This window comes from Anastrepha ludens, chromosome 4 (assembly GCF_028408465.1).
Source record: "Anastrepha ludens isolate Willacy chromosome 4, idAnaLude1.1, whole genome shotgun sequence".
Classification (NCBI taxonomy): domain Eukaryota; kingdom Metazoa; phylum Arthropoda; class Insecta; order Diptera; family Tephritidae; genus Anastrepha; species Anastrepha ludens.
The window spans coordinates 14771753-14794425 of record NC_071500.1 but is presented as its reverse complement, the minus strand read 5'-3'; the positions used below and the strand labels follow the sequence as shown (position 1 = coordinate 14794425).

At 36.4% G+C, this 22673-nt stretch overlaps 4 protein-coding genes across 19 annotated transcripts in view; 2 read left to right on the top strand and 2 right to left on the bottom strand.

Annotated features, from left to right (window-relative positions):
* The window catches only part of LOC128862010 (JNK-interacting protein 3), a 45263-nt gene extending 31862 nt beyond the window's left edge, over positions 1 to 13401 (top strand). For 4 of the 13 annotated variants that reach the window (XM_054100391.1, XM_054100395.1, XM_054100394.1 and 1 more), the window contains 8 exons: positions 3836 to 3893; positions 3964 to 4142; positions 4216 to 4441; positions 5171 to 5934; positions 6005 to 6887; positions 7225 to 7442; positions 7503 to 7697; positions 12260 to 13400. In XM_054100391.1, coding sequence (XP_053956366.1) covers positions 3836 to 3893; positions 3964 to 4142; positions 4216 to 4441; positions 5171 to 5934; positions 6005 to 6887; positions 7225 to 7442; positions 7503 to 7697; positions 12260 to 12363 — 2627 coding nt within the window. In that variant the 3' untranslated portion in view covers positions 12364 to 13400. Of the gene's footprint in view, positions 1 to 91; positions 110 to 3835; positions 3894 to 3963; positions 4143 to 4215; positions 4442 to 5170; positions 5935 to 6004; positions 6888 to 7224; positions 7443 to 7502; positions 7698 to 8043; positions 8115 to 8365; positions 8455 to 12259 lie in introns of those variants that run through there. The other 9 variants (XM_054100388.1, XM_054100393.1, XM_054100384.1 and 6 more) reach the window with 6 other exon arrangements.
* LOC128862012 (tRNA-specific adenosine deaminase 1) lies at positions 8593 to 17444 on the bottom strand. Of its 3 annotated transcripts, none has more exons than XM_054100400.1 (3): positions 16240 to 17444; positions 15816 to 16176; positions 8593 to 9539 (listed from the first exon to the last, which is right to left on the bottom strand). In XM_054100400.1, the coding sequence occupies exons 1-2, from the start codon at positions 17313 to 17315 to the stop codon at positions 15861 to 15863; spliced, it is 1392 nt and encodes a 463-aa protein (XP_053956375.1). In that variant the 5' UTR covers positions 17316 to 17444; the 3' UTR covers positions 8593 to 9539; positions 15816 to 15860. The 3 variants fall into 3 exon arrangements, with proteins under 3 accessions (XP_053956375.1, XP_053956376.1, XP_053956374.1); XM_054100401.1 differs by lacking the exon at positions 8593 to 9539 and adding an exon at positions 13594 to 14336; XM_054100399.1 differs by lacking the exon at positions 8593 to 9539 and having other exon boundaries at positions 14356 to 16176.
* Positions 17445 to 18714: 1270 nt separating this feature from the next.
* Positions 18715 to 20630, top strand: LOC128862116 (transmembrane protein 43 homolog). 2 transcript variants are annotated; one of them, XM_054100560.1, is made up of 6 exons: positions 18715 to 18852; positions 18912 to 19076; positions 19157 to 19380; positions 19460 to 19832; positions 19915 to 20134; positions 20214 to 20630. In XM_054100560.1, exons 2-6 carry the CDS (start codon positions 18981 to 18983, stop codon positions 20423 to 20425), a joined length of 1125 nt encoding a protein of 374 aa, XP_053956535.1. In that variant the 5' UTR covers positions 18715 to 18852; positions 18912 to 18980; the 3' UTR covers positions 20426 to 20630. The 2 variants fall into 2 exon arrangements, with proteins under 2 accessions (XP_053956535.1, XP_053956536.1); XM_054100561.1 differs by lacking the exon at positions 18715 to 18852 and having other exon boundaries at positions 18859 to 19076.
* LOC128862115 (uncharacterized) lies at positions 20599 to 22248 on the bottom strand. The gene has a single exon (XM_054100559.1). The coding sequence runs from the start codon at positions 21933 to 21935 to the stop codon at positions 20799 to 20801; it is 1137 nt and encodes a 378-aa protein (XP_053956534.1). The 5' UTR covers positions 21936 to 22248; the 3' UTR covers positions 20599 to 20798.
* Between the last annotated feature and the right edge of the window lie 425 nt (positions 22249 to 22673).

Below are 22673 nucleotides of genomic sequence, written 5' to 3'. Positions count from 1 at the left end.
GGGTGTTTCATGGATACTCGCATATCGTTGATTATGAAAACGAACTGGCGTACGAAAATCGTTTGATTTGTGATTTATATTGTTCGTAAAGCTAACGACAACTATTTTGGTAAGTTACGGCATATTGTCTGTTTAGTATATTCACCGTTAAAGTAGAACACTTTGCTGTAGACGTTTCCTCATTGGTAAATTTGATTTTTTCTTTGTTTCTTTTCCACAATTTATGTTTGTTAACAAACACGACTTCAATAGTATTTTGTTTTTGTAATTAACCATATTTTGATTTTAAAACTCAAATGTAGCGAAAATTGAGAAATGTTAAATAATAACAAACACATTCTGAATCAAATATGCTCATTTGAAAAATAAAAAATAATTTTTTAACAATTCTTAAAAATTACTGTATTTTTTGGGACATTCAAAGCTAATTTACTATCCAGTAATTAAATTTGCTTTACTAAAACGCAACCGTAGTTATTATATCTATGTGTTTATGTATGTGAATTTATATACATATAGATTTTAACATAATATACATATCATTTATTTATTTATTTTTTCCTTTAACTCTTATTGGAGCATAGGGTGTCTCATTTTGTATCACACATATTTCTTTTATTTTTATGCAGTTTTTCATTATAAATTTATATATTATATTTACATATACATTCAACTACACATCTTCCAAATGATATATTGCTGTTGTGGCGTTTAAAAAATGTATATTCACCCTATCTTTGAGGGTTGTTTGCGAAGTTCGTGCAAAAATAAAAACTACTTAATTGTTTGGGGTAAACCTTTTAGGGTATTTTTCGACATAGTATTCTTTTAGGCTTGTTTACTTCTTTCAACGCTGTTTTAGTTTGTTAAAAGGATTTTAACAAGTCTGAAAACTAGCTACTCATTTCTGCAATAACCTCCTCGTTTAAATCAAATCTTTTTCCCGCCAGCCATTTCTTCAAATTGGGGAACAAATAGAAGTTCGAGGGAGCCAAGCGATCCGAGTCCTGGGGTGTGAAATTACCATTAATTTTGCGGCCACAGCTGCCGAGGTGTGAGCTGGTTTTACCGACTTTAAAACAAAATTTTATAGGTATTAGCTCTTTGTTCGATGACACAAACATACTGACACTTTAGACACAATAACTTCGCTTCCACTGAACCGAATGTCACCAAGCTTTCACTGGAAGTCAGCTAGGGATGTAACTTCCAACGCACTAACTCATTAAAAAGATGGCGCCATCAAAAACATTTTTATGACACCAGTCTTGTTTATTTTGGACTTCACCTTTTATTTCGCAAAATTGTATTTATGATCGGGCTTTGCTCAAATTCTACAAAAACTGGCCCGCCTTGCATAGTTATTCTTAAAATCAGAACGACCCTAGGGAGAAAAAGCACGGTGACAGAATCCCTCTCTAAACTGCCTATAGCACCAATGAAATTTCGCATACACGACCTCTAATAGGAGTGAAATCAAATGCCTGCCAGTTTGGGCACCTAGCTTTCAGGGTAATTCAAAATTATGGTAATTGTTTCAATATTAGATAATTCACAGCTTCATACAAATTTTCACCCTTCACTCTAAGTGGGGCTTTGGAGCTTATGTACCAATGAAATTTGCAATATTGTGCTGATCTTGAAAAGAATTTGCTCATTAGACATGTATCATTGGTTATTCAGACACATTCAGACAAAACTTAAAACGTTTTATTGCAATTAGTGGTGCCTTAACTATAACGCCATAGCCGCAACCATAACCATAGCCGCAATATTACAGCGTTTGTCGATTAGTCATGCCACAACCATACACAGCTGTTCCTCAAGTAGAATTAATGACAACATTTGCATTTTGTCTTAAAAACTCATATAATTTTCCACAAAGTTAATTTATTTTTCGTCGTTCAATTTCTAATACTAAAATTTTTATCGCAAATATCGAAATAAATATAAAGTATTCAGCACCTGCTTACGGTTACAGGAGAAAGCCAAAATTTAAAAGATACATACGGCTACGGTTATGGTTATGGCGTTATGGTGTGACATCTATAATCCTTTACAGTGATGCCCACAGCTAACTGTTAGGCTTACAATTATGGCTAAGGTACGGCACCACTATTTGCAGCTTAAATAAAAAATAAGAGACATAACTTCTTTACAAGTACCAGAACATAAATCATATTTTCTGCAGAATTAATTTTTGTTGGCGTCTTTGTTGAAGATGTGTATATATGTGCACGCATATGTATGAGTATATAAACAGCCAACATTATAAAAAACACGTTTTAAAAACTCTTCCATTGCGCTCGTAATCATTTTTATCTAATGGACTATGAATAAGTTCGTGCGGTTTTACAACAGATGGCGTAACTTGATTATTATTCCATCGATCCACATTTCCAAACATTCATTGGAGAGCTACTGTCGTAAGGCACAAACGTCAGTATAAGTTTTTTATTTGAAGCGTAAACAACAATATTTTTACCACACTTGAAAATGTCGAATTTCGTGCCAAATAATGTGTTTTTGCGGGGAATTCTTCTTCATTATTTTAATATGAAGAAAAAAGCAGCCGAAAGTCATCGTATCTTGGTGGAAGTTTATGGTGAGCATGCTCTATCTGAGCGAACGTGCCAGAAGTGGTTTGCACGCTTTAAAAGTGGTGATTTTGGCTTGGAAGACGAAGAACGCGAGGGTGCGCCGCCAAAGTTCATGGATACCGAATTGGAGGAATTGCTCGATCAAGATCCGGCTCAAACGCAAGAAGAGGTTGCAAAAACTTTGGGAGTTGATCAATCAACCATTTCCAAACGTTTAAAAGCCATGGGAATGATCCGAAAGGTAGGCCATTGGGTGCCGTATGAATTGAAGCCAAGAGACGTTGAACGCCGTTTTATGGCATGCGAACAACTGCTTCAACGGCACAAAAGAAAGGGTTTTTTGCATCGAATTGTGACTGGCGATGAAAAGTGGGTCCATTACGACAATCCAAAACGTCGGGCAACGTATGGATACCCTGGCCATGCTTCAACATCGACGTCGGCGCAGAATATTCATGGCCTGAAGGTTATGCTGTGTATCTGGTGGGACCAGCTGGGTGTTGTGTATTATGAGCTACTGAAACCGAATGAAACGATTACGGGGGATGTCTACCGACGACAATTGATGCGTTTGAGCCGAGCACTGCGAGAAAAACGGCCGCAATACGCCGATAGACACGACAAAGTTATTTTGCAACATGACAATGCGCGGCCACATGTTGCACAAGTGGTCAAAACATACTTAGAAACGCTCAAATGGGATGTCCTACCCCACCCGCCGTATAGTCCAGACCTTGCGCCATCCGATTACTATCTCTTCCGATCGATGCAACATGGCCTGGCTGACCAGCACTTCCGTAATTACGATGAAGTCAAAAAATGGATCGATTCGTGGATTGCGGCAAAACCGACCGAATTTTTCACAAAGGGAATCCGTGAATTGCCAGAAAGATGGGAAAAAGTAGTAGTAAGCGATGGACAATATTTTGAATATTAAATTTGTAACCATTTTACGTCAATAAAGTTTCAAATTTCGAAAAAAACCGCACGAACTTATTCATAGTCCTATACATATAATCAACTCTACTCTTCTTTGTACTACATAAATTGTTATTAGTGGCATGTTTCCTTACACTTACCTTACATTTTTACTAACAATAGATATTCTGTGATTTGTTTTCATTTGTCTATTTAATTCATAAAGTAGCTATAAATAAATTCAAGAGAGTCGTATTTGTGTGTATAAAAAAATTGTTTGTCCAAAATGTCTTCAAATGCTTTCAACCTTGTTTCAGGTATGGGCAAGGAGGTGGAGAATCTCATCATGGAAAATAATGAACTTTTGGCAACTAAGTATGTGTAGTAACAACACCCATTATTTTCACTTTCAATTTTCTAAAAAAAAAATTCCTAATATTTACAGAAATGCTTTGAACATCGTTAAGGATGATTTGATTGCCAAAGTGGACGAGCTTACTGGCGAGATTGAAATATTGCGTGAAGAATTAAATGCAATGCAGCAATCGCGTAACAAGTTGCGTCAAAAGGTGAGCGAGCTGGAGGAGGAGCTGAAAAAGACAAAGGAACAAGTCAAGCAACAGAGTGAGTGCCCATAAGGCAGTGCTTCTTTTGATAAAATTTAGTCAAATCGCTTTGGTTTTGTACTCGATTTTAGATGACAGCGAACAGGACGAGAATGATGTGCCATTGGCTCAGCGCAAACGTTTTACACGCGTGGAAATGGCAATGGTTTTAATGGAGCGCAATCAATACAAAGAGCGTCTGATGGAGTTGCAAGAAGCTGTACGTTTAACCGAGATTTTACGCGCCTCACGCACCGTCGACAATTTGGACAAAAAGTCGAAGCAAAGCATTTGGAAATATTTTAGCAGCTTATTTACGTATGTATAGAAAATTTTAGGTTGGGGGAAAAAGAAATCCATTATTTTCTTGGTAGATGGCTGGAGTGGTCGATATCTCATAAAGTATCGATTAAAAATTTAAAGTTTATACCCGTTGTCAAGGTAACATTTCACATTAAACAATTTTTTTGCTGTTTTTGTTTGTTCCGTTGTGAGTTACACGGTGTTAAAAATGGAAGTCAACAAAGAGAAAATTCGGTACATTTTACACTTTTTCTTTGCTAAAGGCGAAGATGTAAGTTAGGCCGCTAAAATTGTGAGTGATGTTTATGGTGCCGACACTGTAACGTACAATTTTGGTTGCGTTGATTCCGTGCAGGCATTTTTGGTGTTGAAGAAAATATCGATGATGTCGAAAATGTCGATAAAATCACAGAAATAGTCGAAGTTGACCTGCATGTTAGTAGTCGTAGCATCGCCCAGGAGCTAAATATCGATCATAAAAAAGTTGTAAACCATTTGCGCAAAAATTTTACGCAAAAAAATGAATTTATTTTTCCCCAATATTCTATCTCTCAGAAGTAAACTTATTTGATCAAAAAAAATTTTTTTTTTTGTTTTAAACCATTTGCGCAAAAATTGTACGCAAAAATATGGATTTATTTCTCCCCAAACTAATATTCTATCTTTCAGGAGTAAACTTTTTTGATTAAAATAAATGTTGTTTTTTTTTTGTTTTTGATTTTATTTGTTTCACTTATTTTGCAGACCCTCCAATCGTCCACAGGAACGCGGCGCTGACGGACAAGGAGGAGGGCCTATGTTTCGTTACTCCAGTCCAGTACACAGCCACGGATCCCCCAGTCGAAATAGCGACAATCGCCTTGCCTTAACTGGCGCTCGAGACAATGCAAATCCGCCACCACACCCCGCGAGTGCGGGTCTGGCAAATGCCTTAATCATGGCGAAAGACTACTCTGAGGAGGGTACATCTGAACGTGCCAGCGCCCGGCGGCGTGAACAATATCGACAGTTGCGTGCTCATGTCCAGAAGGAGGATGGCCGCTTGCAGGCTTACGGTTGGAGTTTGCCCATAAATAAGACGAATCAAGAACAACAAAATCGCCATTCTGGTGGTGTACCCGTACCCGTCTATTGTAATCCATTGGCGGAGGCGTCACCGCACATGAAAGTGTTCTGTGCTGCAGGTGTGAATTTAAACGGCGGTTTCACCAAAGATGGTCACTCGGTTATACCGGCGACTTCACCGTATGCACCCCGTTCCACGGCTAAAATCGCCGAGATTACCAGTCCAACGGCGGAGCATTCAGCTGAAGCGCTTGATCGGCAGATAAATCGTGCGAGTTTGGCCAACTTAGAGCCGGAAACTCAGTTGTCGTCATACGTTTGGATCTGCACAAGTACACATGCGGCGAGCACAGTAACAGTGGTGGATGCCAACCAGTCGGCGACTGTGTTAGATGCTTTTCCCATCTGTGCGTCACACATGCTTTGTATTGCTTCTGTTCAAGGTGAGCACAAATATAAATGGCTTAAAAAATGAAAAAAAAAAATGTAATTGACTTAAATTTACATCTGTAGGTGCCGTGGAAAAAGACTATGCTTTGCTAGAGAACTCTGAAGTGGTAAAGGCCGGTGAAATGTTAGAGCGCCCGGGAGAAGGTACTGAATCTTTCGGCAAGGTTGACTTCGTGCGCGTGCGTCCGAAGGCTGATAAAAACAGTAATACCAGCAATAATGCTAAAACGGATGAGCAGGCTCAAGAAGTGATAGCTATTGAAACCGCTGCTGTGGAAGAGAATGCAAAGGAGGCTGTTGAAAAAACAGCAGGTGGCTCGAAGAATGTGTCTAGCGAGCCATTGGGCAATATACAAGAGATTAAGGTACGACAGGCGCTGCCAGGTGCACCACAGCGTTTGCAGGACGACGGGAGTGTGATCAGTACCAAGGCGAACATCAACAACAATAACTTGCAACCGTCTTTCTCGAAGCCCATAAACCCAATTCTAGGCACGAAAAATCGTCAAGAGCCTCCAATGAGTTCTGTGGGGCCGACTATGTGGATGGGCGATCAGGAAGGTTGGCTGTACGTGCATAGTGCTGTAGGTCGCTGGCATGAGTGCTTACACAAGGTTCTCCTGCCCGATGCGGTTCTAGCGATAGTGCAAGTGGAATCGCGCGTTGTTGTAGCCCTAGCCAATGCTCAACTGGCAGTGTTTCGCCGTCAAACAGACGGTCAATGGGATCTGAATAGTTATCACCTGGTAACGCTGGGTGATCGTAATCATTCGATACGTTGCCTCTGTGTGGCCGGCGAACGCATTTGGGCCGCTCACCGCAACAAGATTTATATTGTTGATCCGATCTCACTGAGCATAGTCCACTCGCTGGAAGCGCATCCGCGTAAGGAGAGTCAAGTGCGACAAATGGCTGCTACCGGCTCTGGTGTCTGGGTCTCCATACGGTAAGTTACATATACACACTTATCGTGCATTTGCTGGAAGAACCTGAGTATCGTGAAAACCGACCTTAAAATTTGCTATTTGCTATTGCTGCCTATGTGAAAATAGAAACATTCATTTTATTCTAATGAGGCACTGTTAACAGAAACCGCTACGAATTTCTTATACGAATTGGCGGTGATTTCTGAATACTTATTTAAAAAAATCTCATTAATATGTTTTGATACTCTCCCAGCGAAGGAGCGATATGGACATATTAATATTTTTGATTGAAAGTGATATGCGATATTTAATTGAAAACTTTAATGATGTCTTTATTTTGTATGTACATATGCTCAGTTTGGACTCCACCTTGCGGCTGTACAATTCGTACACTTTCGAGCATAAACAAGATGTGGACATCGAGCCATACGTTTCCAAAATGTTGGGCACTGGAAAATTAGGATTCTCTTTTGTACGCATTACCGCATTGATGGTGTCATGTAATCGCTTGTGGATTGGTACCAGCAACGGTGTCATTATTTCGGTGCCATTGTCAGAGAGTCAAGGCAAATCATGTGAGTGAAACTTGTGAAAAAAAGTGTATGCATAGAAATTATTTCACACCTCTTTTGCAGCTGACCCCAACACTCAAATACCGTTATGTTGTATGGCAAATGCCCAACTATCCTTCCACGGCCATCGTGATGCGGTGAAGTTCTTTGTATCCGTGCCAATGCAGTCACAAAATGGCGGCCAACTGCAATTCACCAACAAACGGCCGGATATGCTAGTCATGTGTGGTGGCGAAGGCTACATCGATTTCCGCATCAGTAAGTAAGCTGTTCCTTGGCATACGCTTCAATTAGACTGTTCCACCTATATGTATTACAACAGCAAGTACAAAAGTGTAGAGCGTGTAGTTTGTTTTCCGAAAGCAGCAAATATCGCTTCTGCTAGTTGTAGTGTGCGCGCTCTCTCACTTATGACTATACATCTGACTCTTGGAATGAATCTTTAATTTTCCTCACTCTTCTTATGCGAATACATTTGTTTCTCTCCCATATATATTTATTACCGTTATTATAATTTAAAATGTATACATAGAAATTATGTGTGAGTAATCACAAAAGCCTAAATATTACTACCACACTGAATTCACCTTATTGTTGTCTGCAGGGCCAGAAAAATCCATTACCGATCCTGGTGATAATGAGGCGCATTTGATAGTTTGGAAAGTTGATACGTAAGCCTTTCTTTAAAAGTTTTATTTTGATTTGGTTGTTTTCTAAAAATATTTATTTATTGCTTTATGTTGTACTCAATAAATTTATTTGAAATTAATTACATATAACTTAAAGCAAGTTTGGTAGCTAAAAATTTTAACAAAATGCTTTTTAACACATCTAATTCATTGTTAAACCATTTTGAAATGAAATCATATTCTCCGTATTACATATTTTTTCCTTTATATCTTTTTTGTTTTTCAAAATTCTTATAGTACGTATAATTTGTAGTGATTGAGTGATGTGGATATAACTTCGAACAAATGTATTATCACAACGCGGCCCCATAGAAGATGTACACACTATCGTTGGTAGTTCGTACTACTAAGCTGTCAATGTTGTGATCAGTGAAAAATCGTGCCTTAGCCCATATTAACCTTAATTCACCTGCACAGCGCTGCAAATTTTCTTAATGCAACGGCAGTGACCTGATTTAATACAAAAATAAGGTTTTAACATTTTTTGAAAAGCAGTTTGTTGTATTCCTTTTATGTTTTCTTTTCGTATTTATTTGCTTCAAATTGTATTTTAGTACTACTTACTGTCCCTGTTCCTATTTTCTGTTTATTTTCGTTGTTTTTTTGGTTTGTTTCTTTTTGGTGCCTATTGCTTAATTCGGATTACACTATTCAAATACTACAAATCCAACGATCCTCCCACTTACACTTTTGACTTTGCTCCTGTTTTCCAATTAACTAATTATTTTGGTGCAGTAGTTTTTATTAACACCCCAGTTTGATTTTGCACTTTTGTTCAATAACACTTTAAGTACCTACATAGTTTTTGAGAAATAAAACAATAAATATGCTTATTTAGAACATTGGAGATGGGCGTGGCATCGCCTTACTGCCAGTAAATAAAAATATGTATCTATGAAACTCTTTCATCAAACTCTACCTAATTTTGTATACTCGTGGCGATTGATAGGTATGATTACAAAAAGGATTAAAAGAGGGAAAAGCACGCCGTCTCCGAACGGCAGATTGCTTTTACTGAGCAGCTTTTCCCTGGTAGAAATATACTCGGAGGCCGAAGCATAAAGTTGTATTAACGAAACTTGGCGCAAATATTACAATAACCCAACTCTTTTTTTACATGTTATGGTAAATTTGGGGACATGCTCCACAGCTTCAAAAAAAATCGTGTAAGATGAAAGAACTCTGAATATTAGTTTGGGGAAAAAGAAATCCATTATTTTCTCGGTAGACGCTCAAAATAGTTTTTTTTTTTATTCAGAAAAAAATGATTCAAAAACAAAATTGGATGATTACTTTTGCGCCACCTTGTACAAATGAATTAATGTATAGTCGGACTTGGTTATGTCTAAAATATTCTTATTGCATCGTTTTTGAAGGAATATATGCATGTTCGTATTTATCTTTACTTAATCTGAAACGAAAAATGTTTACTTAATAAGGCATTTCACAAAATGGCTCACGGACTAAAGGGTCGCGTAGACCTATCGGGTACAATGAAATCAAACAACTACATATACATGCAAGCCAATCTATCTCAAGAAACTGCAACGAATTAAAAATAAAAAATTTAAAAAATCCGCTAAAATTTATATACTTCCAAGACAACATAAAAACATACACAAAATCAAATGAAATTTAATTAACAAATGAAAACGCTATACACTGAAAGAAATATAAAGCCATCGATTCAAAACAAAAATGTTTGAACACAATTTAAAAAATAAAAAGGTAGAAATCATAATAAACCAGAAGCTGCCGAAATATCGGTCTGTAAAGTGCGGTTTTCATCAGTTTGACTCACAAACGGTTGTTGTTCTTATAGCAGCATAAACATTCTCCATACTGCTGAAGTGACTGTGCTTGGCCGGATATAAATTCGGGTCGTTCAGGTTACGTAGAACCGACTGTCGTGGAATACCCTGGCGTTTTGTGGATTTTCATCCCGCCAATTTATTTAAAATTAAAACAAAATAAGGCATTCTTTTAGGAACTATGTTTTGTTTAGAAAAAAAAATGTTTTGAGACTCGTGCAAGAACGAGAATTACGTGTAAAAAAATGTGTTAGAGAATCATGTAAACAAGAGTTGGGTGTATTTAGAGGATATGGTGACGCATAAAAGGTGTGACGCCGTGGTAATTTTGTTGGTAATTTTTTAAATTCACAAAAACGAGATATTTAATTATTAGTGAATAAAAATTCCCTAAATTGATATGATCTCATCGTATTGTACATTAGTAGGTGGCCGAAAGTAGTTTTCGAAATCAAATAGTTTAATGGTTTTATACAAATTATTATTATTTTTTTTTTGCAAGAAAAGTTAAGGCAATTCATTCTCGCCTTTAGATCCATTCCTAACTATTAATAATCTGCTTTATAATCATTTCGACCTAATTATTTGCTGTTTTTTATGAAGCAAATGCCAGTATCGCAATGCATCAATTATCGTTTACGATTGGAGAACGTGCCAAATGTTTTTTTTTATCTATTTTTTTTATAATAATATATTAATGTTCTGTATATATAATCGATTTTTTGTTCTGAATTGACACCTATGTTCCTGCATTTGTTGTTGTTTGAACAATGTAAAACACTCTTTACTGCCTGCTGCCGCTGGGGCCATTCCGTTGCTGTAGAACCGGCTGTCTTTAGAGGGTTATCGCCAGCAGTAGTCTTCAGTAAAACTTGAATATGTAAAAACGGGCTGTGCATAAAACAAGAAAATTCCATTCGTATTAAGGGGTTAGGGGTAGTCAGAGGCCCGAAAAAATGATGATTTTCAATAATTTTGTTTTGCTAGTCGATTGCTTGATTTTGCAAAATAAAAACATTGCATTAATTCATCATGTTTCAACTTGACTTTAGCAAAATTTCCAAAAAAAATTGATAATTGTAAAAGTTATCGTTGTTTGTGTGGAGTCCTTTTCTCCAAAAGTCCCTTGCGGTCTTTGGCGATTCATCTAAAATCAATCGGACAAGAGAAATTAGTTTTATTAATAGATTATCTTGTGCCTGATTTTTTTTCTTTTTTTCAAAATTAACAATATGGCGGGCTCAGGAAATTATTTTCAGATTTTCGAAAAAAAAAATAAGAATCCTTCTATCAGGCACGAGTTTTGACGTGATAACGTCTTATAATTCGATGTAGCCGGCTGCACGCACCAAAAAATGCGTCGTTATCTTGCTCATGCCTCGTTATCTTGTTCATGCGTCGTTATCTTGTTCATGCGTCGTTATCTTGTTCATGCGTCGTTACCTTGGTTGAACTGCAAGCGAGAGCGCGGAACGAACGACAAAGAGGCACAATCGGCCCCCGCGTTCGGCAACGTTCGACATCTGGCTCTCTCCTACTTGAGTGAGCATATATATGTATGTATATGCGCATATGTATATAAATTTACATATTTGTATTTGCAGATGCCTTCTTCCTGTGTGCATGGTAATAAACCATTTCTCTGTTGAGAATAGGACGATGATAGGAAAAGTAGAAAATGAAAGGGAGTGTTTCAAGTGTAATGTGATATCTCTTTTTTTAGGTTTTTTTATGTTTTCACTTCAAATAATATTGATTTGAGAAAAACGCATTTAAAACTAGCTACTTGCTCTCGTACGCTCCGGAGCGCCCTTTGTGAATTGTTGAATAACTCGAAAAGTATTTGTCGGATTCACTTCAAATTTTGCACAATATGTTTAAGATATTATACTTTAAAAAAAAGCAAACAAAAAAATCCAATTTGAAAATTCTGACTACCCCAAACCCCTTAATTTCGCTTGGTGATATTTTTTTTTTTTTCGTTTTTATAAAGTTTGGTTTAATTCATTGGTTCGCACTAACTTATTAAAATATTTAACGCTTTTATGCTTCTTCTCTATCTTTCGGGTGCGCACATTCGACTACTTCTGTTAAGCCATCTTCTAGTGTGTATTCTTAAACAACACTTCTACACTATGTATCACTCCATACACTATGTTCTCAGGTGTAGCTGCCGTGTTACTTGTTTCAGAAAAGCTTTGGAGAACAGAACTTAATAACCTTTACTAAACTTATTCCAACAAATAACACCTCAGTGTTCAACATCTCTCCGCAGGCTATGACTTATTATGAATACTAATTAATTGTTTACAACTTACAGATGATAATGACATGGAGAACAGTATTCAACTGGAGGCAAATCAAACGATTGAGAATCGCGGCGACAAGAGTTATTTAATTGTGTGGCATGTTAGTCAACGCTAGTTTTTAAGGTCGTACACTCTTACGAAGAGTAGCTAATGGGTACTTTGTTAGATTTTTTATTTAGATGGTTGCAAGCAATCGGAGGCAGGATAAATAGTAATTAGTTTCTAACTAAATGTACGCAAATGATAATCCCAGTTAAAGAATTAAAGCTTAGTAGGGATGAGAATAAAAACGATTTATGAACGCAGTTACTTTGGAGATTGTATTCAAAATGTGGTTTGTATTTAGCTTTGCCACAATTAGCATTTTAGCTTCGCACTTTGTATTAACTTAAAGGAAATGTGCGCACTTTTCGGAGACAATGCTTTCAATTTGTAAAGTATAAGGAGGAATGTGTAATTGTAATATAGCTTAAGCTTTACGTGCAGTGATAAAACTCAAACCGGTCGAGTAAACAATATTTTAAAAACAAAAAACAAAAAAACTAACCAAAAAGACGTTTAAACGTTTTATTAATTACATAATTAGTACGTAGGCACATTAAAACCTCAACCAAATATGACATAAAATACCGCATTAGAAAGATATATATTAATCAAATAAAAATGAATAGTTTAGTCCTATCCGTATAAATATATTATGTATTAATGTTTTTCTGCTAAAAACAAAAATAAAAAATAAATAAAATTTATAGTGGCAACGTGTTCAGAACTTCTAAACCAATAGTTATTTATTGAAATCGAAAAAAAAAAATTAATTTACTTGCATATTGTGGAACACGATCTAAAATACCATTTATAAAAAATTACGTGTTTATGTAATTACCGTTCCATATACTAGACAGAATATGGGACCTTTTGCTTGCAGTGCTAGTAGGGTTTGACTCGTAATAAAGCGTGTCCCAAAAAAAAAAGCGTATGAAAAAGAAAATTTATTCTCGAAAAGTAAATTTTGATGAGTAGACAGACATTTTCGTTAACTTCTTTTGAGTTTATGTTGTTTCTCTTTTACGAATAAATGCTTGTATGCATTGTTTCATTTGTTAAATTCGTTTGTAAGTGTCGACATTTCTGACGATATTGTACCTATTTTAACTTACATTTTAATAAAAGCAATAATCCAAAAGGGTTTCGTTTCTTATTTTTTGTTTTCCTTTTTTAGTGGGAGTAGTATCATTTACACACTCCGCGTAGTTCAATTAAGAACACTGCCATTTATGCCATTTAAAATGTGTTTTAACCCGGGGTTTGTCACTAGGCAAATATAAACACAAACGGTCGCAAGCGGGTAAAAATTACCACATAATATATAGGTGTATAATTAAATAAACATTTATTTTACGTAGGGAGCGCGTCTTTTGTTTCTATGCAGATAGGTACTTGAATCGACAAGTCACGATATTTTGTAGAAAAAAAGTTAGAAGTAGTTTTATTACCTCTGTGGTATTTTTTACCCAGTAGCGACAAACGCCGGTTTAATATAAGGAGCGGCGTTCTTTTTGCACTTGAAATTTTGCGTTTTAGTTCTTTTTTCATGTTTGCTCAAAAAATTCAAATATCCTTACTTCCTTCTTCGTAATTTGTAATTTTCGTTTGGGAGTTACTTTTGTTGTTCACTCAATTAAATGCAGTAATTTTTGTGTCTTCAAATTAATCATTTGTTGTTCAGTTGAGCATAATATTGTAACTTTAAACTTTTGATTTTATTTAACAATTAAATACTTCAATTCTTACAAAACTGTCATCAACGGAAAAGAAAAAAACACTTGAAGAAATCACCAACAAGGTTGCTGGTATGTATCATACAACAGATAAATTGACATTAAATTGAATCGCTTGGCCTCACCAATAGATAGTAGGTGTTTTCATGTAAAAATTATCCAGTAAAAACTTGCAACTTCCCCTTAAACATGAAATGTTATTTTACCCTCTGACTTTAACCTCCCAAATGTGGTAAAGCTTAAGGAAAAGTGTAAGCAAATCAGTTAAACAAGAATGACCGTGACACGTATCCGCATTATTCGGACTGATCTGCAAAGAAAAATGAAAATTGATAATTACCAACCCATTTGGCCACGGCGACCGTTAAGTTGAAACCAGCTTTGATTGTGTCACACAAACATCCCAAACTAGAATTCGCCAAACAACACATTTAGTGGGAGCGATAGGTGTAAAAATGTGATATTTTCAGACGAAAAATACTCAATCTCCACACTCCCGATTGTTTTAATTACTACTGGTATGATTTGCAGAGTCCTGAGTGTTTTTATACTAAGCGAATCTTTGGTATGAAGTTGTTGTTTGAGGGGTTGGGTTGGTTAGGTTATCGTAACAGAACACCCATGTTCGAAATACCAAACGTATGAACTCCGACGGCTACATAAATTTGTTGAATTTACTATATGAAGCGTCCATATTTCAGCAAGTTAATACTGCCATACTTGCGTCACGCGCTATCCGAAGTTGGCTCCAGGATAAGCAGATTCAAGTAATAGAGGGGCAATCACGGCGCCTGGACTTCCATCCGATCGAAGCATGTGCTCCGTCGTAAGTATCAGATCTTAGAAGTGCTACGCAACTTCGTTATGAAGAAATGGTTGTTATTGTAGCAGCATAAACGTACATGATTGAGTAATGCCGTTGGAGTGGAAGGATGTAAATCTCAAGCTTTTGAAGTGATAAACAAATTTGGAAATTGGATCTACTATTATTTTTATATTATACACATTTCCCATGCGCTTTCTAAACAATTTTTTTTTGTTTACGAAGCTGTGCCTTTAAACGAATTCACGTTTGGTTTTTTTTAATAATTTTAACTAAAGAATTTTTTATTTGTCAGACGCCTTGTAAACTACACAACGTAGAAAAATGCATGTGCTTCAGAGTTTTTATTCAAATGTTCTTAAGGAAAAGCAAGGTGTCTTTAATTGAACTTCGCGGAATGTATTTAAGTAGTACAATAACAAAAATATGCATTTATCAATTGAAATTAGAAATTAACTCAGTCTTGCGCATTGTTTTGGGCTAAATTAAATACTTATAATTTTGAGTTTGAGCTATGAAAGGTTGGAAGACAAACTTTTGTTTGATATGCGATGGTTTTCTATCATTTCTACAACGCTTAACATCACATTTTTACGCATTTAGCTTATATGGAAATAAAAATTAATAACTTGAATTATTTACTTTCAAGAACTATTTGAAGAAAAACAAAACACTGTGTCGGATTGATTGTAAGCAAAAATTGTAAATATTCTTTATAGAATTGCATAAAAATCCTCCATATACAATACATACATACATATTTACTCTTATATACACATATACCATCAATATATAGCGGACTTATACTTATAAATAAATGAATTAAGAAAATTTCACTTTCAAATATGTGTTTCAATCATAACTACATACTTCCTACAGCATACACAGGTACAACATTAATGCATGACGTTATAAAAATAGCACTGATCTACTAACACAAATTGCATACTAGTCTAATGTCTTTACCCTTCGATTAACTTTTCAGGTACCCTTGAACACATTTTTTTGCATTTATGTTTCTTCTGCAGTCAAACAAAATGCCAACAAACTTGGAGGTTTTTGCGTCCATTGTTGAAAGTAAATTTGTTTTGCCAGTGCCCATGTGCTTTGATAGTCATTTGCTAGTTGTTTAAATTGGTTGTATTTCATTTCGGAAAGTTGATTTTGATTGATCTGAAATTTTTCCGCCAACTTCGGTTCCAACCTTAATAGTTCTACAAATTCATTCATGAGATGATATTTGGCAATTTTAAGGGCGGCCTGTGGAGTGTTCATTCGTTTTTTGGTGACACCTTGCCGCTTGCCATTTACAGATATTTCATAAGGTCTGTCCGAAAATGCATATAAATATATAATAGTGAAAATCATTCATAATACACAAATAACCTACTTTAAATGTTCATCAATATTACACCAGGAAAGTCCAGTAGGTGATGGATTCCGCCGGTCATTATCCTCAGCATAATCAAACGTAATTCCCGGAACAAAGCGAATTTCTGGCTTTTGAATTTTATATTTACAAGAAGTAAAATGTCTATCAATAAAACGCTCATAGATGGCACGTCTTATAGCTGGTTCGTTGTGAGGGTTACCACAAAAGTTAAGTGATTTGAAGTAGATAGGCTCTGCAAGTAGGGAATCCAGCAGCGCTCCTTGTGCGCCAAGCACATTCCATCGCGCTAATTTATCGCTACACGACATGGAAAGTGTGCGGTCGCCACGCCCCGGTTTTGTACGCACCGCGCCTATTTTTTGCAGCATGGCATCCTGCTGATCATCTAAGCCAATTAGTTTTGCACCAGTATAGATGGCATTATCAGCAGACGCATCTAGAGCAGATCCTACGTTGTCAGCAGACTTGGCAGTTTCACTTGAGATATTATTTTCAATTTTTGTCCTTTTTGTAGCAGTTGGTCCATCAGTATTTTCATGATTATGATGAGTGGTGGAGTTCACGCTTGTATTTTGGTGTATGCAAGCATCTCCGCAGGGTGTCTGTGTGCTAACGAAATGAAAACTAAGGCTTGGCCGTAGTCGAAATACTAAGTTTTCAGAATCCCATTGAAAAATACATAAATCACTTACTAAAGCTTGCTTCAATTGGTAGTAAATGTAACGTAGTAAAGCACGTCTAGCCAGCACTTCTGCATGGGAGTCGTTCAGGATGAAGCCGTGGCTGCAAAGTTTACTTTTACCTATACACTTGGTGCCACATCCTATTGATATCACTTCAGTCTTCTCTTCAGCCGCACTGTGCAACAGAATTGACGAAAAAATTGTCCATTCACTGGCAGAAGGTTTTCCGGTTTTTGGTAATAACTTAAATTGTTGAAAGGCTAGCGTTGCAAGTTTTTCAGCTGTCGGCACATCCATGATCGACAATTTTATTGATTCAATTAATTGTTTTGTGCACTGGAATATAAATAAGTATGTATAAATGTATGAATATACATTAGGATGCACCATTCTCCATCAAAAAAAAAAAAAAAATTAGTACTGTTTCCATTAGGGTTATATTTTAAGACTTTCGCCAAATAATTTCAGAAAAATATTAAGAAAGTATCACCGAAAGTCTTATTATTTTGAATCCTTTTAAGCTTAAATTCTTCTAGGCTGATGCTTGAAAGTACTTTTAAGGGGAAACACCACTGTAAACGCGTGAAAATTAAGTGATTTTCATGAATTTTTTTTATAAGTAGGGATGATTATTTGAGGATCGGACAAATTATAATTTATTTAACAAATTTTCAACTATACTGACCCAAATTTTTATTTAAAAATATAAAAAATCACAATTGTTATTAATATTAACGCAATGACGTCATAAGGTGACCTGGTGCACCTTGGTGGCCACGATACAGCGGCGAAAAATCATCTGAAAGCAAAAAAACAAAAAAATTCTTAATCGGCGGTTTTTTTTTGTTTTGAGAAAATGGTGCAGGTTTGAAAAATGAGTTTTTGTTTTTATCCTTTTTTTGTTTTCGAAATGCTTGAAAAAATATACATTTTTGGAATTTTTAAAAACGGCTATGTACGACTGTAGCCAGTACATGTACAAAAATTAAAAAAAAAAAATTAAAATCGGTTAATAAGTCTTCGAGAAATCGAGACCACCGTGTTCAGAAAAGTCGTTTTGAGAAAAACGCGTTTAAAGTTTTCATTGGTCGTAACTCACGACCTACATTTATTGTATTGGGTCTAACTTCGTCAATTTTCAAAATTTTAAGTCAAAATTTTTTTACATATTTTTGAATAATGTACTTTAAGAAAATGCAAAAAAAAAATCGATTTTTTTGAAAAACACAGTGGTGTTCCCCCTTAAATCGGAATATTTTAGCGAAAGTCTGAAAATACAATAAATTTTATAATTCTTGTGGAAAGCCAAACATTTTCTCGCGAGGCCACTACATACGTACGTCTATATTTAAATACGTCATCAGCTGTTAAACATCTGTTTACTTGCTGTGTTTTCCTTACTTTTCTCTAAAATACGTGCCAGAGAACGTTAATTTATCCATTCACTTTTTATATTGGCGCTCAGTGAAAGGTAAATTTTGTTGCCACTCGAGAATACACCTTTTAATCTTAAATGAAATATGTGTGTTATGAATAGGTCTTGGATATTGCTACAATTAATTTTTTTAAGCTAGTGATAAAATAATTTTGGTATTTTGATTTTTAGCTATAATAATGTCATTTTTTACACTTTATGATACGATTTTCTGTGAAATTTATCTTTTTTTTACAACCATGTTACCTATAAGAGCGTTTGAATTAGATGATTTCAGCTGTGGGCATTTTTTGACAACCAGCTGAGAAAATTTTTACTATGGATTGTACAATACAAGGTGAAAATAACCAAAGACAGCTGATTTGTTTTTTCTTGCGATTTAGTAGTTACGTGCAAACATCTACCAGTTTTCGTTTCTTTACTTGCTCGCTCTTCGTTCTCTTTGTACCGAAATATACTCTTCGCCAATCTGGTGTTAACAGCTGTAAAAAGGTAAACACGCATATTTATTCGACGTTCGCCCTAGGAAAGTTAAATGTTATTTTTTGCAGCACTTTCGGTTTTAGGAAATTTAATTTCCGTGTATTAACACAAACCAATTGCTTGTAAAGTGATTAACAATGTCGCTGGTGGAATCATATCGGTCGAATTGGCTAATAGCCACTTTTGGTTGCATACTTTTAATTGGCGGATTCTACGTCCTCTCCTGGAATGAAGTATGTTGTTGCTGTTAGGTCACATTAAGTTTTCAGCATAAAAAAAGCTAAAATACATATTGGTATTTTGCAATTCACAGGGACGAGCGGTGCACACAATCTTATCACTAGACGAAGCGCTGGATGATGCAATCACCCTGGGATCAGATGAGGAGTTAGACTACAATTACAATGGTCGGATAGTGCATATGACTGGGCCTATAGTGATTGGTGAACCACTAACAGAACCAGACTACAATATCCAAGTGCTGTCTGTCAAGTTGAAGCGTCGGGTACAAATGTTTCAATGGGTGGAAGAAACAGTGTAAGTGTATTTCTGACAATAATATGGGTTTGCGACTAAATCTAAAAAATATAGCATGTTTTTCTAATTTATTTTGTAGAGAGCACAATTATGGCGAGAGTGTTGCATCTGTACAAACAGAAAGTCGTTCGTACTATTACTATACGGACTGGCGTGACAAATTAATTGACTCACGTAATTTTTACATACAAACTGGTCACCAAAATCCTAAAAGTTTACCGATTGAAAGTCAAACCCAAGTTGCCGATGCAGTATTCATTGGCAAATATGAGTTGGGTAACGAAATCAAGAATAAGTTTACAAACTATGTGGAATTAACGTCGGATACAAGACCGGATGATCCCACGATCAAAATGCATTTGGGACTTTATTACCACTCGAACGACGTTTTCAATCCTGAAATAGGCGACATACGTTTGCTCTTCTCATTTGCCGGAATGGAGGGGGAAATGGTGAGGAGTCTGATTAAAAACATAGAATTTTCGGGCTTGTATAGGTGACTTAATATGAATTTCTGTTTTTGTAATATATTAGTATACGGTAGTAGGAAAACTGGTAAATAACAAAATACTGCCGTATCGCACGAGTCGGGGCGTGGATATCCTGCTCGTATACAGTGGAGAACTTAGTCTTGCGGAAGTTTTTAAACAGGAGCATCATGCACAACGACTTACTACGTGGGGCTATCGCCTTATGGGTTGGGTGTTGGTGTTCTTCGGTGTTACCTGCACATCTACGTTGTTGCACATTATTTGTAAGTTTGGTGACTTAAAGAATTATTCTTCTTCGATTTTGCATTATCCATTTGATAATTACATCCTTTTTGGTTGCAGTAAGTCGTATTAGTTTCCTGGCAGTGTTGGCGCCTGATCCACAGTTTCCCGTTGGCGCCAACCTTATGTTATCACTTTCATTTGCTTTGATCATCGCATCGATCGCCTGGATTTTGCATCGTCCAATGATTGGGGCTAGTTTATTATTTGCCGCAGCATCACCATTTGTGTGGTGTGCCCGCAGTGTGACAAATTATCAACGCGTGAATTGAAAAGCACAGCGAGTGCATTTATTGTAAAATATTTTTTTACCATTAGTTAAACAAAAACTAATTTTTTCAACTTCATCACCCATATAAATACTTGCCAATTTGTACTTGAATATACTAGTCATTAGAATAAATGAATAATTAGTTAAAAATCCCTAAATTTTATTCATGTATAAATGTAAATACAAACTAATATGACCAACACAGATTTATTCCTCTATTTTATTTACTGAAACCATGTTAACACTTTGACTCACGTTTTACGATTTAAAGTTCAATAACGAATTCAAAACTTTATAATTAATATAGAAACGCAATGTACCACGTACATACACTGTTGACTTAAAAAATACTTATAAAATATTAAACTACATATTTAGTTCTGGTAATTTTCATATCCTCTCTCATTGACGGAACTTCCCGGATTAGCATTTTCAGAAGTACCGGCATTTGAAATAGACTTGATTTCACTATCGAGTGGTATTGTTGACGTGGATGTGTGCACGCTGGGACTCTGTGATTTGGCCTGTTCTTGGTCATTACCCGATTGCTCTTCAAAACGGACAAATGGTTCAAAACTATTAACATGAACTGAGCCACGATGCAATGTGCCCGATTCCGCCTCAAAGAGTATTTCATTGATAAATTTCTCAGCCAACAAGCGCTGTTCGCGTTGTAAACGTTTCAGCTTATGAGTCCAGGTACGTGCGATTGATTCCTCTTCAGGAAAGGTGCTCGAAAGATAATCACATGCTATGCTAAGTAGCTCATCTGGGGTTTGGCTAGATGTGCCTGAAGCGCTTGTCGGTGAGAAACGCGACCGCTTCGCAGAACTTGTTACCGTTCCCGATTGTTGTCCAGCATGGTTGTATTCTGCTGAATTTGCAGTTTGTCCGTTCGACGCTGCATTTGTTGTCGATACCTGTGAGGCAGGTGGAGGGGGAGTTTGCTCTGGCTCCAATTTTTGAGAATTTCCAAAAGATTTATGGAACATTTCGGTGATACTGGGTGGCGATTGCAACGTGCCCACGCCCATCATTGTGCGAAAATTGTAACTGGACGTTGGTGTATCCATAAATGAAGCCTGTGTTTGTGAGTTTTCACTAAAGGCGGAGAAAGAATCTCCACGCGTGCTTGGATTAACTGCCAAAAATTTCTCGGTGTTGCGCAGGAAATCTAATTCGTGAAACGTCCAGCAACGTGGATGGTGTATGGTACCATTGCGACGAGCGCTTTCCACCACTTTCAATTCTTTGCGATAGTTGGTGCGTAACGTGTTAATCTTCTTCTTTACATCTTCAACGTTTGCATCTCGTTTAAGGTAACGATAAATTGGTACAAGTTGCTCGTACGCCTCTGCGCGCTTATCGCGATTAGTGTAATCCCGGAGTGAAGTATCCCATAGAACTGGCAGATCGCGATAAGTGTGAATGAATGCTCGCAAAAAGTGACGATTTTCCTCCGCACCCGTCATTTGCTTCATTGGAGAGAGATACTTATCTGGCGCTAGCATTTCGAATTGTAACTGTTACACTTTTTGATAAGGCGGGCGGAAACGGATGTATTGAATTAGAGGTGAAGTTTTTTACTTAATGAAAAATTAGGAAATATAATCACTCCTGTAGGAGTTGAAGCATTGACCAACAAATATAATCTACTGATGGAAGTATTGAGGAACTGTCATTGACACTGTTTGACGTATTGCTGCATTGATGTACTGTTCGCGCTAGTGACACATAATAACCGGGTGCGTGATCCTATGATACGAATATCGAGCTTGCTAAAATCTCGCTGTGATTAGGAAACTAAAGTATATTAACTATTTTACTATTATTGTAAGTTTATTTAAAATAAATTAAGTCTTGCATTGTTAGTTTTATTTATTTCTAGAATACCATAGTGTATCAACGGAATATCTTTCTATGCGATGTTCCTCCATATCGGGGTCTGCTTTTCAGTACGGGCTTAACTTTGCTTTTTCCGGTTAGACCAAGTTTAAAGGTTCAATTTTACATGCTGAAATTCAGTTAAATTAGCACTGAAAAACGCCCCTAACTGGCTTTTTGAGGAAATGCCGACTGGGAAAATGAACATATGCACAAAAGACTCATTGGGAAAAAGGTACGACATCTGTGGGAAATTAGCACTGCATGCACAAGATATGCGTTCATGCCGAATGGTAATAAAACTGTAGCGTCATTTACTTTTGGCACCATTAGAGCCAAGTAAACACAGCCTAACCTCACATAAG

Coding starts and splice junctions, on each gene's coding strand:
- LOC128862116 (XM_054100560.1), top strand. CDS start 18,981: ATGTCGCTGGTGGAATCATATCGGTCGAATTGGCTAATAGCCACTTTT. Junction 19,381..19,459: donor CAATGGGTGGAAGAAACAGT/GTAAGTGTATTT, acceptor TTTATTTTGTAG/AGAGCACAATTATGGCGAGA. Junction 20,135..20,213: donor TACGTTGTTGCACATTATTT/GTAAGTTTGGTG, acceptor TTTTGGTTGCAG/TAAGTCGTATTAGTTTCCTG.
- LOC128862115 (XM_054100559.1), bottom strand. CDS start 21,935: ATGCTAGCGCCAGATAAGTATCTCTCTCCAATGAAGCAAATGACGGGT.
- LOC128862012 (XM_054100400.1), bottom strand. CDS start 17,315: ATGGTGCATCCTAATGTATATTCATACATTTATACATACTTATTTATA. Junction 16,177..16,239: donor AATATTGATGAACATTTAAA/GTAGGTTATTTG, acceptor ATTTTCGGACAG/ACCTTATGAAATATCTGTAA.